The following is a 14,501-nucleotide window of genomic DNA, read 5'->3' as shown; positions in this document are numbered from 1 at the left end:
CCTCTTTACCTGTAACCCATCTCCCCTCCACCTCCCAGGGACACCCCACCTTCCCAAATGCCCAGCTGCCAATCTCTTCATTTTCCCACAAAAAGCAAAGGAGTCCAGTACAGAGTGGTAACATTTATTAGGAAGAGGGATTCAATTAGACTTCCACATCACGCACACAAGAAACAGACTGTAACTGTCGTTTCTAAAGAGGAAGTAGGGCAGGCAGAGGGCCTGAATCCCAGGGGACAGGCAGCTTCAGCTGGACAAGGGACAAGTATGGGCTCGGAGTAGATAAGGCCACTGCTCACCACCCCTCCAGTGAAGTTTAGTGGCTAAAATATGGCTACCTCCCCTGACACTCCCCGAAGCCAGCCTCCCAGGAGAAGGCTGTGTTGCTCTCTAGCAGACACTTGGGTTATGGTTGGTGGCAGGAAGGGAGGAAGAATGTCTTGCTATCTTTTGCTGCTCCTCCGGGTTTCTTTGCCGTTACTGACAGGGTTGCTCGAGGGGCCAGGAGGGCCAGCAGCCGTGTGGTTGGGCTGGCTTCGGGTAATTCGGGTGCTGGGGGGGTGGGAAGGAGTGTGAGGGGGGTGCGGACCACCACCAGGACCTGGTGGGGTGCTCAGTCCATTCCCATTCTGGCTCTCAGAGGCTAGATGTGGGAGAAAGGGAAGAAACACAGGAATTAGAGAACTAAGGTAGGAGAAGGGTCCAGCCCCAAGGCCACCCTCCGTGCCCCAGAGAGTAGCACAGTTTTCATCGCACAACTGCACAGTAATGCCAACAGGACCAAGTGCAAAGAATGTGGGTTGTATGAATGGAGCCCCAGAGAAGACGCAAACAATGATTTTGGAAGTTGCTACATGAATGCTAGGAAGATATTTTTCTCTTTTATTCATCTCTGCATCATTGGGAGTCAGACCTAGAGTTAGCTGTTACGTTCTAGGCTCAAGGACTTCTGACAAAATGCCCCTTTGCCAAAACTGATGGTGAAACTGGGGAAACATGAGAAGGGGAAGGGCCTGAAGTTTCTGTGTTAAAATGTAAGAAGCATGGATGTTAGCTCAGGGCCCATCTTCCTCAGCAAAAAGAGGAGGACTGGCAGCAGATGTTAGCTCAGGGCTGCTCTTCCTCAAAAAAAAAAAAAAAAAAAAAAGAAGGATCTTTAAAAGAAAAAAACAAATTGTGGTGTATATCACAATGATACATGTTCATTTTGGAAAATACAGATAAGAATAAGCAAAAAAATTATTACACATACTCTCACTCCTCAAAAATAAGAAGTAACATTTTTGTGTATATGTTAAATGTTTGACTGGAGCCAGGTGTGTGGGATGACTTCCTTGGGCTCCCGCAACTGTGCATGGCACTCTCATTGTGCTGACCAGTGTGATATAATCATCATCTGTCTGTTTCCTTCATAGACTACAAGCTCCTTGAGGCAGGTGCTGTTTTCTTTTTTCCTTGAGGAAGATTAGCCCTGAGGTAACTACTGCCAGTCCTCCTCTTTTTGCCAAGGAAAACTGGCCCTGAGCTAACATCCATGCCCATCTTCTACTTCATACGTGGGACGCCTACCACAGCATGGCTTTTGCCAAGTGGCGCCATGTCTGCACCCGGGATCCAAACTGGCGAACCCCGGGCCGCCAAGAAGCGGAATGTGCACACTTAACTGCTGCGCCACTGGGCCGGCCCCAGGTGCTGTTTTCTTTGTCAGCATTCCTCATCTAAAATGTTTGTTAAATGAAGGCAGAGGACTGTCTCTCACATACACAGGGCGCGCCATGAACCCTAAATGGGGGAGAAGTCATAGGCTAGTAGTTCTCGAACCATATCCTTGCTGAAGCCCATTGCTCCACCAGACTCAGATATCTGCAGCCAAAACTCAAGAATAATGCCCTTCCCTCAATTCACAGAAAAAGTCAGGAGAGGGTATAAAAAGTCAATGTTAAGTTTTTATGCCATACATGTTTTTTTGTTAAGCCTTTTGTACCTGTTAGCAGATGACAAAGTGAGTAAACATCTGGCAAATGAATATTAAGAGCAAACAGGCTTAAATGTACCTTATTTAAAATATTTTTATAAATTAGGGAGTCATGGAGACCGAAAATACATAATAATCATATTTTCAGTTGAAAACACGGATGCTAATTTTTGTGGTAGAATTAAATGTCGTTATTTCATGGTGTTCCCAAAAAACACCATGATCTCCAGTGGCTCCAACACAAACAATTCTGAAAACCATGGTAACTGGGGATGCTGAGGAAGGATGGAGGCAGCCTGAAGCCTAGTGTCACAGGGAGAAACCTAAGGCACAGATCAGAGGCAAGAGAGAGCCAAACACCCAGGGAGCAGAGGGTCAGCTGGAAGGAGGAAAGAGCAGTAAAAACCAGGTTCCTGAGGAGAAGCCAGGGGACGAAGGAGGTGGAGTTGGTGAGTGATTCTAATCAAAAGCTGATGATGTGGGGCCGGCCCGGTGGCGCAGTGGTTAAGTGTGCACCTTCCGCTTCTCGGTGGCCTGCGGTTCGCCAGTTCAGATCGCGGGTGCGGACACGGTACCACTTGGCAATAAGCCATGCTGTGATAGGCGTCCCACGTATAAAGTAGAGGAAGATGGGCACAGATGTTAGCTCAGGGCCAGTCCTCCTCAGCAAAATGAGGAGGATTGGCAGTAGTTAGCTCAGGGCTAATCTTCCTCAAAAAAAAAAAAAAAGCTGATGATGTGCAGTACGGCCCCAATTCCTCAAGAGACCAAAAAGCAGGGGCTTTAAGTACATGAGATGGAAGAATCATAGTCCTGAGAAGCAGGACCTTTAGTTTCAAGAAGAGTGATGACCCCAAAAGGGAACCACTTAGGCCTCTAAAGCTGTGAGCTGTGGACTCCATGTTAAGTCCTACAAGTAACAGTATGTTAGAACTGTGTAATGAATCAAAATGTGCAAGGGGAAAAGGCAAGGTTCTGCCAGGGAAGCAGCAGAAAGAAAGAAGCGAGAATGAAGGGATGCACTCTTTGTGGAGAATTTGTTCTCATTTTTGCCTTTGAGTAGGAGGGGCAAAAGGGTACCAGAGCTCTTTCAATGATAGAAACAGGTCCCCAAATCTTTTTACCACAGGGACTTACAAAAGAACTGGGAGAAGAATTAGGTGGAAGGGGATATATTGAGAGAAGAGAGATGTGGAAAAGGGATGAGGGCAATGCATCTTTCCAGGCTGGAAAGAGTAGGGGAGCCAGGAGGACCAATGGATGGAAGGGAACAGGTTTACCTGGAGAAGTGGCAGGGGGTCCAGTGGTAGGCTGGGGAGCTGTGGGACTGCTGTCATTCTGCACCTGAAGGCACAAATTACATACTCAGACCTTGCTCCCTACCATGCTTCTTGGCCTGACCTGTCTTCTTTCCCCACATCATGGCCATGGGACTCACCGTCTTGTTGGGTGCCTGTTGGGCACTGTACTCTGGGTTTGGCTCACTGAAGTTAGGAACCTCAGAATAAACCATACAGAATCTGCAAGGGGAGAAAATGGCCAAAGCTTCAGACTCATCCTCTAGGCCACTGCTGGAGGCCTTAGAAAAGTCCAGATCCAGGATGGATGGGGACTGCACACCCTTACGCTGCCTCCCTCCAAACCTTAAACTTCCCCTCTTGGCCTGGTGCTTCTACATCCTAATCCCCAACATAGCACTTACTCTCCAATCTTCTGAAGATCGCCCCCACGGCCAGTGTACAGTGTCAGACAACCTTTGAACACTGAAGCGTACCTGTGGGGGCACAAAAAGTAGGATTCAGAGTACTCAGAAGAGTCACAGGGACTGTTAACCCCACCCCCCCTTGACTGTTACTGCTCTTGGATAGCCAGGAGTCACCAGCTGGCTTACCCTTTGGTGAGCCGGATAATGTCCCCAGGCTGAATCAGGTTGCCCACATCGTCCCAGACGGAGATATTGATGCTGCCCGTTTTGTCTGCCACTTTGCAGGTCCGAACCTCATGTCCGTCCTTTGTCTTGGTCACTCGGCCTAGAGGGAACAGATAAACGAGGGTGGGGGATGGTCAAATAAACCGGGGTGGGGATGGTAAGAGGGATGAGATCTAGATGTGGGCGGGGTGAGGGAAAAGATGTACAAACAGGGCAAAGCCGAATCCCTGGGGGAGACGCGGGTGGGGACAGCACCATGGAGAGGGCCCTGAGTGGAAAGAAGCCCGCGTGGCCCTGGAGGCTTGGATCTGGCAAGAGTTCCGTCTACCCTACACCTGGCTGCATCTCTCTGGGCCGGGGTCTCGGAGAGAGGCTCGGCGTGAGCAGCGTCTTGGGATGCCGCCCTGCCATCCCCGGAACAAGTTAAGACCAGAGGCGGTGTTCTCCCCCTCCCGTTCCCAGCCCCGACAACCCGCGCAGGGGGCCCACCACCCCAGCATAGCCACCTGTCTCCAGCACAATGAAGATGAGGTTCAGATTCTTGAGCCCGGGCTTGATATCCTTCACGAAGGTCTCCGTCGTCATGCTGCCCGAGCCTCGGCACCCCACTAGAAGGGGGAAAGGGGGATGAAGGCTCAACCCTGGGAGCCTTCGCCCCCATGCTCCACTTCCCAAGGCCCACCTACCACACTAGGCTGGAGTCAGGCAGCTTCTAACTCTCCTAAAAGGTTAGACACGAACTTCGCGGGAGCCTCCAACTTCAAGATCAGAATTTGGGGGTCTCTGGATAGGCTGTTTGGGCGCTAGAAGGCCTTCTCCCGGGATGCTCTTTCAGTCTGAAGCCCCGAAGTGGGGGAGCCGAGGGGCACGCGGGTAGGGAACCTGGTGCAGTGCCAGGGAATGGAATCTCACTCGCCAAACCTTCCCGAACCCTCATCGGGACAACCCGGCACTCGGTCCATCCCCTCCCCCACCCGGCCCACCACCCACCCAACCAGCTGGCCGGACAGTGCACGCCGGTGAGCTGCCTGTAGGGGGAGCCACAGGTCCCACTGCCGCCGGATGCCGCCCGAAGGAACGCGGGAATGCGGACCTTCCCGGAAGTTTCCTCCGAACTGGCCTCCTCTGGCCAATCAGCAGCGCCCTGGAGCGTCCCACGCCCCGCCTCCGGCCCCCTCCAGCCAATCGGAACCCGAGATTCACGAGCCGCGAAGGGGGCGTATTTTAGGTATTAAAGGAGCCTCTGAGATGGTTGGCTCTGCAGGGAGAAAGATGCACCACCAGGGGACGCCGCGAGTCCCAATTTTCCTTTACTTGGCTGGACAATGAGCTTAGGCTGTAAAATTTTCTCTCCTAGACGTGACACAGTGGAAAAATGACCAAGGGTTTTGGAATACGGCGGACAAAAGGTTTGAAACCCGGCTCAGCACTTCACTTCTTTTCTCGACAATGCCTTACTATGTAATTCCATTTTGCAGACGAGAAAACGGGAGTTATATGAAAAGCAGTGCCCGGCAGTTTCCTCCTCTTCTCTCACTGCTCTAACTCTCATCTTTATTCCTGATTTGGGGTCCTCATCATTAATGCACTACCTAGTGGCATAAACACCAGTAAAAAGTGGCATGTATACCAGAGACAGACAAAAGGCAGACTCATCTGCTTTGGAAAAAAGGGAACCGGGGGCACAGAGAACAACGTTTGCATCAGGCCCTCTCACAGTTCGAAAGATAATGCAATTATCTCCCTAGATCTCAGTGTTCCCCTTCAGAGGTCTGAAAAGAGGCCCGAACCTTGGTTCCCTTTGGGACTTGTTAGTCCACAAAAAGTAGTCAGCTCTATAATATTGTGTATAAACCGATTACATGTACACAATGCACATGTGCATTACTATTTGATTAGCGAATATCCATAACAAATACTACTTAATATCAGATTAGCCTAAGAGGTCATGTAATTGTATTGCCTTGGCTTGCTTAATTAATCCCTGCCTTCTCCTAGAGCGCTTTAGACTCCACCTTGACTCCTCGGAGCGCAGGTTCTCTCCCGCCCACACCCGCAACCCCGGTTCTGTATCTTAAGGAAATCAAACCACAACCCAGGAAGAGGGACACTTTATCTTCCTTCTCTCCTCTTAGGTGTTTCAGAGCACTCTACTACTGTTCGAAGAGCCGATGTGGATATGGCAGGAGTGCAGCTAGGAGAGAAGCGAGCAACCCGTTGGGAACCCTAGATCAAAGCCTTGCGGCCAGACACTCCCCCATTCCCCAACCCGCGGTCGCCCTGTTGACTGCTGTATCCACTCCCATGACGATGAGTCATAGAGTCGCGAGCCTCCGGGATGCTGACCACGGCTCTGGAAAGGAAGAGGGGCCGGGCTGACGGCAAGTCACACTGCAGGCCAGCCTCCTCGCGACGATCTCGCACCACGCCGCATCAGCCTTAGGACATGAGACACGTGCGCCGCTCGGAAGCGAAGTCTCGCCCTCCAGGGTAGTCAAGCCTTCGGCTCGGCCTCTGACGTGCATACGGGGAAGAACATAGAGTTCTCCCTCCCAAATGGCTATACAGTCCTCGTTGGGACCATAAAGACTTCCGGCCTAGAGCGGAGGCCCGGCTAGCCCTCCTCCCTCCTCGTTGGCCGCTCGTGGCCTCTAGTCCAGGTCCGAGTTAAACAAAGAGGCGGGGTTTGGTGACGGCCTTCCGCCTGGTTGCGTAGCAGCGGTGGGCGGGGTAAACGATCCGCCTCACACGGCGACGAGTGGTCGGAACCTTCTTCCTTCTCCTTCCCCTTCCCCTTCCCCTCCCAAGAAAGGCTGGGACCCGGCACCGGGGCTATCCCGTGGCCGCTGCGGCCTCAGCTCCAGCCGGGCGGGGGTACGGAGAGGCCAGACCGCTTCCAGGGCGGTGCGTACTGCGCCTGCGCGGGCTCCCACCGAAAAGAGGGCGTGGGAGGGGAGGGGGCGATGTCCCAGGGGGATTGGGGTAGGGGTTCCAAATATTGGAGGTCAGGAGAAGGGATGGGAGTAAAGATGAAAAATTGAGGAAGGGAGAAGCAATAGGCAGGAGTCGGGAGGTGAGAGAGGGACGCTGGAGGGTGGGCTGTTGGAGAGGTCCATTGGAGTAGGGGATCCTTAAGAAGTATGGGAGGGGGCCCGGGCTGGCTGGAGGACAGGGAGGAGGGGACCTGGGGGAACGACGTGGTGTTTAAATAGGCAATGATTGATGGGCTGGGAGGGGAGGAAGGAAACCTTCTGGGGGCCAGCGTGGGCAGGGGCGGCGGAACCTGAACCCCCGCCCTCGAAGCGCCATAGCTTGGCTCCTCTCCCATGCCTTGTCTTTGGCAGCCTTGTCTTCCTCCTCCATTCCTTCCCCCCTCTCCCCCCCCCCCCCCCCCATGAAAGAATCTCACATTCCTTACATCCCTGCCCTGGGTTTGCAGCCAGGCCCTCTTCGCAGGCTTCACACACCGGAAAGCCTTCCCCAACCCGGGACTCAGCCGAAATTAAGTGGGGAGGAGGGAGCTGGAGAAGGAGCAGAAAGCTAAGAGGGGTGCCAATGTTTTGCCTGAGGGACTGACAGACATCTTCCCCGTTCAGAAACTGACTTCGTTCTACCCAATAGCAAATGTGGCTGTTAAGGAGATCCCTGAGCTACTGTTCTTGGGGACTGGGCTGTGATAGTGATAGTCTCATCTCTTCCTATACAGGTGGTTTTAGTGTCTGACAATAGAGCAAGAAGCTGATAGTATTGCTGGCTGATAGTTTTCCTCCAAGAAGAAATGGGGTAGACTAGTGGTAGGGAATCTGAGTGATGCAATAATGTTACTACCCTGTGTGTCCAGCCGACTTTGTGGTTGGGCCTAGTTCCCAGTAATTTAAAAGAAGGAACAAGCTTCTTTCAAGCATTTCCTTCCTGGCACTCAGGTCTCTAAATTTATTTTGCATTCTGTTACTACAAATACCTTACCTGAGAATAGCTGTATTCAGAATGCTTTCACATTTACTGTGTCGCTTGATTTTTCAGGACAACATATAAGGTAGATAAGGCAGGTATCATTTTCTCTACTTGACAGGTGAAGAAATGGAAAACTACAGAAGGGTGCCATGGCTTATTTAAAGTCATACCGTTGACAGAGCTGGGACTGGAACCCAAGTCTCCTGACTCCTGGTCCTTCTCTCAGTTGAAAAATCCTGTTTTGTTCTGGCCAAGGGAGCATTGAAGTAGGATTGGTTTTCTCAGCATGGGCAACTATTTGCTTTCTGAGTCTGGAACTTGTCTCTAGAAGAAGAATGAGCATAGCCAACAGCACAGCATTTCTTGAGGTACAGGTGCATATGCTAGGCTGTTGGGAAATAGGATATTGTCAAAATGGAAGAAGCATTATACTCTGCTCTGTGTTATGGACAGGAAAGATATCAACTTCCCCCTCACTCCCCAACCACAGGGAAAATGTGTCTGGCATTGCACCTTTATCTATCTGATTAGTTTAAAAATACCACCCTAAACATGTGGCTAACGAGCATAGTAAACTAATGAGCATGTGTACCAGACTCAGAAGATGAAATGGTCTCTGTTTTATGTATGAAAATCATCATCATCCTATTCCTTCCTAACATAGCCCTTAATCTATTGATAGACGTGTGATGGTGAGGAAGGGAGTTTGAATAATCTGCTGTTCCCCTCTAGAATGTTGGATAGATCTCTCAGCACCCTTCGTCTGAAGCCTTGTCTCTCTCTACTTGGTTCCATCCTTTTAGTAATGAGTCTGGTCAGCCAAATCATACTGCTACCTCTAGTCTTCCTAGTCGCCCACCCAGCAATCATCACCTGATTCACTGCCTCTTCATTTTTTTAAAAAGCCTGATCTCGGGAATATTTCCTCACTTGATAAGTAGAATTGCACCTTTACCAACATTCTTGAGTTCTCCAGATGAAATAATATTTTCCAGTTGGACTCTACAAATCCTTTTAAATGAAATAATTTATGTGAAAGCATCGTACTGTGCATGTAGGTGTCATGCACCTCTGCATTGTATACATTTGTACAGATCTCTGCATTCCACAGATGTGGAATCATTGACATTACTTATAGTTGTGTGCACTGAATAAAAGAATCTTTTTCTATCTCAAACAATTCCTCTTCTCTGCCTTTCTTCTTGTCCCTTTCTCTCCCCCCCTCAGCTGTGTTTGAATCTCCTGGGCCATGTGTGTGATTCCTTAGCAGTGATCTTACTCCTTGGAGGGTAGTCCTGTATGCCTAGCCCTGAAACCTGTAGTCCTTAATGGACTACTCATCCTCCTCAACCGACCGCCCGATCCAAGTCTGTCCAGTCTCTCTGCCAAGTGGAGGTAGTTCCCCTGACTCACCTTTTTCTTCCTTGTTCCTATTAATAGAGTGCTCCTGATTGTGACATCACATCCATCCCCTTGGCGATGGAGCTTGTCACTAGGAAGGAAGACTCAGTCGGAGAATAGCCAACAAGATGGGTTACTGGGAGCGTCTCCTGAGTGGCACTGAGTGGAGGCATCAGGGGGTTGGAGCCTTGTGAACAGGGAACCTGCCCCCCAACACTTGGAAGGTAAAGAGCCTTGAATCAGAATCCCATTCCAGGCTTCAACCCTTTTCTCTGCTAATCTGGGTTCCTTCTGCTCTTGAAAACCTGATTCTTAAGACTCTTTTCTGCATAAAGCTTTCCGTGATTAACACTCATCAGTCTGTTCTTCTTTGCATATTTATGTCTTACATTAACTATTAACTTTTACTTGTTGGTAAATTGCTTAGTAAATTTTATGTCTTTTTATGTGTCTTATATCCTGTATACTCACTCATTGGGCTCAAGCCTACACCTTAGTTTGAGGACAAGGATCATGTTTTCTGTTTGTTTTACATGTCTCTCCTGGCAAGAGGGGTATGTATATAGGATGAAGATGAGGTTTGGGGTAACCACACAACAGTGCTTGGAGTTGCTGACCAAGCGGGAGGTCCTTGCTGGCCTTTGAGGCCTGGTTGTCTCACTTTAGGTGTTAGATGAGTTCTTGAAGAATTGTGTGCCCTCTGGATTCTTTTGTAAATTGAACCAGTTGAAATGTACTAAAGAAGCCTAACTTTAAAATTCCCTGTGGTAAATCCAGTATGGACCACAGCATTCCAGAATTAAACGGAAGCTTAGAGGCAGTGTAGCCCACCCTCTCATCTCACAAGTGAGGAAACTGAGTTCCTAAGAGGGAGAGTGACTTCGGTTCAGGTATTCTACTGCTTAAATAAAAAAGACCACTTCCACGGCTGGCCCTGTGGCCAAGTGGTTAAGTTCACGTGCTCTACTGTGGCAGCCCAGGGTTTCGCTGGTTCGGATCCTGGGCGCAGACTTGGCACCGCTCATCAGGCCACGCTGAGGCGGCATCCCACATGTCACAACTAGAAGGACCCATAACTAAAATATACAACTATGTACCAGGGGGATTTGGGGTGATAACGGCAGGAAAAAAAAAAAAAGACCACTTCCTTTCACTTAAAAAATCAAGTAAGTTGCCTAAAGAGAGCAAGGTCAGTTAGTGGAAAAGCCAAAGAACCTTTCATAACATCATTACCCCCTAGTTTACCTATTTTTGTTTTATGTGCTGAATCTTAGAATCCTGGAACTTGTGGGGCACCTTAGAACTTACGTAGTCCAGGATGCTTCATTTCATGTGGAGAAGGGAGCTGAGGCCCAGAGAGGTTAGGTAACTTGTCGAAGGTCACACATTTGGTGAGTAATAGAGCTAGAACTAGGACTCAGGTTTCTGGATTCTTGACTCAGTTTTCTTTTTTCCCAGACCTGTTCCTTCACTGGGAGACAGGGAAATATGACGAAATGTTTTAGGGACACCTGTGAGACCTTTGACCAACTGATTTCTTCACTAGGTTGAAGTTCCCAGGAGTCACTTTCCCCTGGGAGGTTATGGGGCCCTTTCCCTGTGTGCCTGGTGGTTGTAGTACTGGGGCTGGAGTGTCCTCAGCCCTCTGTACCTCTGTGTGGTCAGGGCGTGGAGGGGAGGGAATTGGTGGAAGGGTGACTACAGGCACACATAGCTGGCTTTTACCCTTATGCTCTTGCCAAGAATTGAGACAGCATACCCAGCTACCCTAAAATTAAATGATGAGTTGGGGCGGCTTCTCTAATGTTTCTCTTCGAGTATGTGTGTGTGTGTGTATGCATGGATGTGTGTGTGAATGTGCATGATTCGCACATCTCTACATGGATCCAAGAAACCCTGAGTAAGTGAGGATAAATGTTCAGGCTCCTCAGGAACAATCTATTTTGAATTCCTGGCGCTCTCTTCGGGGAGGACCAGGGAAACAACAGCAGCAGTAAGTTAAAGGGGACAGGAAGGGGTCTGCTAAAGCGCTTGCATTTTTATAATGATGCTGCCCAGGAATGGAGGGAGAGACGCTGGTGTAGCAGTGAGGAAGTAAGGTGACGTAAGGACCTGGCGTGGTTCTGGCCTGCAGAGTGGGAATGCAGTTTTCAGTTTGGGTTCAGGATGTTCAAATCAGGAAGGCTGGCAGAACTCCTAAACCCTGAAGGGCCACTTCTCTGCTACTTTAGTTCAGCGCCCCAACCTGAGTGAAACCTTCCAAGCCCTTTTCCTCTACCACAGCTCAAGGAGAATATTCAGGAAACTGTGCTTCCAGTGGCTGTGGTCACTGGCTGTGACTCTTGAGGTGAGGTCCCTGTGGTTTCAGTTCTATTAAGGCTTCTGCCGCCAGGGCAGTGAGCAGCTGAGTTCTTGTGAGGCATCCCCCTTGGAATGACAACCTGCCCTTCTGACAGCCCCACAGCAGTGCTGAGTCCCAGAGAGTAGGACTAGTCGAGGAACCTGGCCTGTCGGCTTGACTGTCTTCTTAGGGGCAGGGCAAGGCAGAACAAGGAGCTTGCTTCCAAGGGTGTATATAACCATGGCAATATTTGTTTCCCAAAGATAACTAATAGAGAATACCCTAGTCAGATCAGAAATCTAAGTTTCCCCTTAACTCTTGAGGCTGCTCCCCTGAAGCGATGCAGTTGTAGAAGGGGATAAAGAGGAGACTCTAAGCAGATAAAAGGAGAGTTCGATTTGGAGATGCCCAGCATCTCTGCAGAGTTTTGCAAACCGTAACTTTATGGTGGGAACCTTGCAGCTCTTAACCCTGGCTGGTGGCTTCCCACCCCTCTGGCCATCTCTGCACTAACTGAGGCAAGTTCTCTGCTGTTTATTTTGGGAATGTGGGATCTCCTGAGACATTGATAAGCTTTCAGAATTTGTATTTCTCTTTAAGACAACATTGTTAGCATTGGTTTAAAATGAAAGTGCAGTGAGGCACAGTACAAACTCTAGGCCTGTGTCTGCACTACCCCATAGCAATAAGGGAGAAAAGGGCAATGCTATTTTAGTTTTCGCCTCTTGCTCTAAGGATAACTGATTTTTTAAAAATTTAAATCTTGCAGAAATATATAACCTAGATCAAAAGTTCAATCCCAGCATCCAGATTTTAAAAATGTGTATACTACATATGTTACTTTTTATTTTTTAAATTGTCCTTATAAAAATGGCACCATACTACACTATTTTGGCAACTTGCGTTTTTCAATTTGGGAGGCAGTTTTGCACAGTGGTAAAAGCACGGGCCCTGGAGCCCAGTCTGTCTGGGTTTGAATCTGGCTCCACCACCTGTTGGCTGTATGACTTTGGACAAGCTTTTTAACCATCGTGCATCTGTCACTCATCTGAAAATTTTGGATAATGACAGTCCCAACCTCATAGAGTCACTCATAGAGTTGTAATTAGATGAGTTAATATACGAGAAATGCGTAGAATAGTGCCTGGCATATAGTAATGCTCAATAAATATTGACTTTATTATTATTTAATTGTGTAAGTAAAACATGATCATTGTAGAAAAAGTAGGGAAAACCAATAAAGCAAAACTGTGAGTGAAATTAAAAGTACTAAAAGTCTACACCTAGAGATAGCTTCTGTAAGATATATCTTTCCAGATGTTTCCAGTATATGTACACACATAAATATAAATTTACTTTTTAAACAAAAATGGCACTAGAGCATATATATGTATAAATATATTCCTTTATTATATAAGTAATAAATATTTTTAAATAAATTATTATTAATAAGAAATAAATATATCTAAGTCATATTAATGCTATATGATATTCTATTTTATGGATGTAAGAAATTCTACTGGATATTTGTGGTATTTCTGATTTTTTTAATTATGAACAATGCTTAGATAAACAACCTAGTATATTGTTTTGACATCCTTGCGTAATTATTTCCTTAGGCTAAGATCCTGGAAGTAGGATTGCTAGGTAAAAGGGCATATACTTTTTTTAGTACATTTACTTTTTTTTTTGTGATTCAATTTCATCAACTTTTTTTTGCGAGTACATTTTTTCCAGAGTTTGTTCTAGAATACATGTTAAATTGTATGTCATTGACATGTATAATATATGACACATTAAGTGAATATTTTAGCCATGTTTTTTGTTTTAACCTTAATGGCAATTTCCTATGCATCCTTCTGGAGCTCCACACATATGTAAGCGTATACACATACATATTGATTTTTGCATTCATGGTGGCATATTTTATATACACTATTCTATACCTTAGTTTCTTTCTCTTAATTTATCTTGCAAGTCTTTTCATACCTGGTGCATTTTAAAGGCAGCAGTGATTTTTTTTCCTCTCATTAATTTTATAGTTACTGTAGAGAACCCAAATTACAATTTGTTTATTTACTCGAGGTCGATATTGTAAAGTCAGCAGTTCAGTAGATGAATGAAGGATATTTGGGAATATTTTTGCTATTAGGTAGACGCTATCTCAGCTCCTCTTCTTAACTTTGTCTCCTGCCCCTCCCCCTTCCTCCCAGCCCTGTGTGTGTCTGGATGGCAAGAGTGGCACTAGCTGTTATCCAGAACAGCATTAACCAATGTCCATTGCGTTAATTGCAGTAGATAGGAAAGGTGGTAATAGTCCCATTGTATCTATATTGGTCAGTCCGCCTGTGGAGCTCTGGGTACCTGTTTTAGAGGGACTTAGGCATTCTAGAATGCCATGAGAGAAGTGGGTCTGGGCTAGATATTTCTCATCTGTGCTATTGCTACACCCTGTCTTGACCTTTCCCAGGAGTGTCTAAGCACAAGGTGACTGACTATTGGCTGCCCTGGAGAGGATTCCTGCCCTGGGAACTTAAATCAAATGGTCTCTTATGGTCCATTCTAACTCTAAAGGTAAAAGTATGACTATCTTAACCAGGTCAATGGGAAAAACTTCTGGGTATGATCAAATTCAGTAACTTTTTATTCCTGTCCTTCAAAAGTAAAAGCATTCCTGTATTTTTAATTGTTAAGTAATTTCTAAATTTTAAAAAATTTATTCTTTCCCTATTTGTGGAAGATGGTTTAAAGTTGAATTATGACCTTAAAAAAGTGTATACTCGGGCCAGCCCTGTGGCCGAGTGGTTAAGTTCTGGTGCTCCGCGTCAGTGGCCCAGGGTTTCGTCAGTTCGGATCCTGGGCATGGACATGGCAGTGCTCATTAGGCCATGCTGAGGCGG

At 47.5% G+C, this 14,501-nt stretch overlaps 2 protein-coding genes across 6 annotated transcripts in view; one reads left to right on the top strand and one right to left on the bottom strand.

Moving 5' to 3' along the window:
• Positions 1-110: 110 nt before the first annotated feature.
• On the bottom strand, positions 111-6,574 carry NABP2 (nucleic acid binding protein 2). Of its 5 annotated transcripts, none has more exons than XM_070271637.1 (8): positions 6,252-6,574; positions 4,592-4,787; positions 4,412-4,513; positions 3,867-4,005; positions 3,678-3,749; positions 3,414-3,495; positions 3,256-3,319; positions 111-643 (listed from the first exon to the last, which is right to left on the bottom strand). In XM_070271637.1, exons 3-8 carry the CDS (start codon positions 4,488-4,490, stop codon positions 444-446), a joined length of 636 nt encoding a protein of 211 aa, XP_070127738.1. In that variant the 5' UTR covers positions 4,491-4,513; positions 4,592-4,787; positions 6,252-6,574; the 3' UTR covers positions 111-443. The 5 variants fall into 5 exon arrangements, with proteins under 5 accessions (XP_070127738.1, XP_023499554.1, XP_005611361.1 ...); XM_023643786.2 differs by lacking the exon at positions 6,252-6,574 and adding an exon at positions 4,896-5,258; XM_005611304.4 differs by lacking the exon at positions 4,592-4,787 and having other exon boundaries at positions 6,252-6,561.
• An 87-nt stretch (positions 6,575-6,661) lies between these two features.
• RNF41 (ring finger protein 41) overlaps positions 6,662-14,501 on the top strand; it is a 23,205-nt gene continuing 15,365 nt past the window's right edge. Inside the window, exons 1-2 of the mRNA XM_005611300.4 lie at positions 6,662-6,809; positions 9,300-9,484. The gene's annotated coding sequence lies outside the window, so the exon portion shown is untranslated. The remainder of the gene's footprint in view (positions 6,810-9,299; positions 9,485-14,501) is intronic.

Source organism: Equus caballus, chromosome 6, assembly GCF_041296265.1.
Source record: "Equus caballus isolate H_3958 breed thoroughbred chromosome 6, TB-T2T, whole genome shotgun sequence".
Taxonomy (NCBI): domain Eukaryota; kingdom Metazoa; phylum Chordata; class Mammalia; order Perissodactyla; family Equidae; genus Equus; species Equus caballus.
Note: the sequence above shows the minus strand (reverse complement) of the source record. Positions and strands in the feature narration are given on the sequence as shown.

Excerpts from the sequence above, each read along its gene's own strand:
- NABP2 (XM_070271637.1), bottom strand. The coding sequence starts at position 4,490 with ATGACGACGGAGACCTTCGTGAAGGATATCAAGCCCGGGCTCAAGAAT. Across the intron at positions 3,750-3,866 it reads ATTATCCGGCTCACCAAAGG|GTACGCTTCAGTGTTCAAAG; the intron begins GTAAGCCAGCTG and ends GTGCCCCCACAG. Across the intron at positions 3,496-3,677 it reads GATCTTCAGAAGATTGGAGA|ATTCTGTATGGTTTATTCTG; the intron begins GTAAGTGCTATG and ends CTCCCCTTGCAG.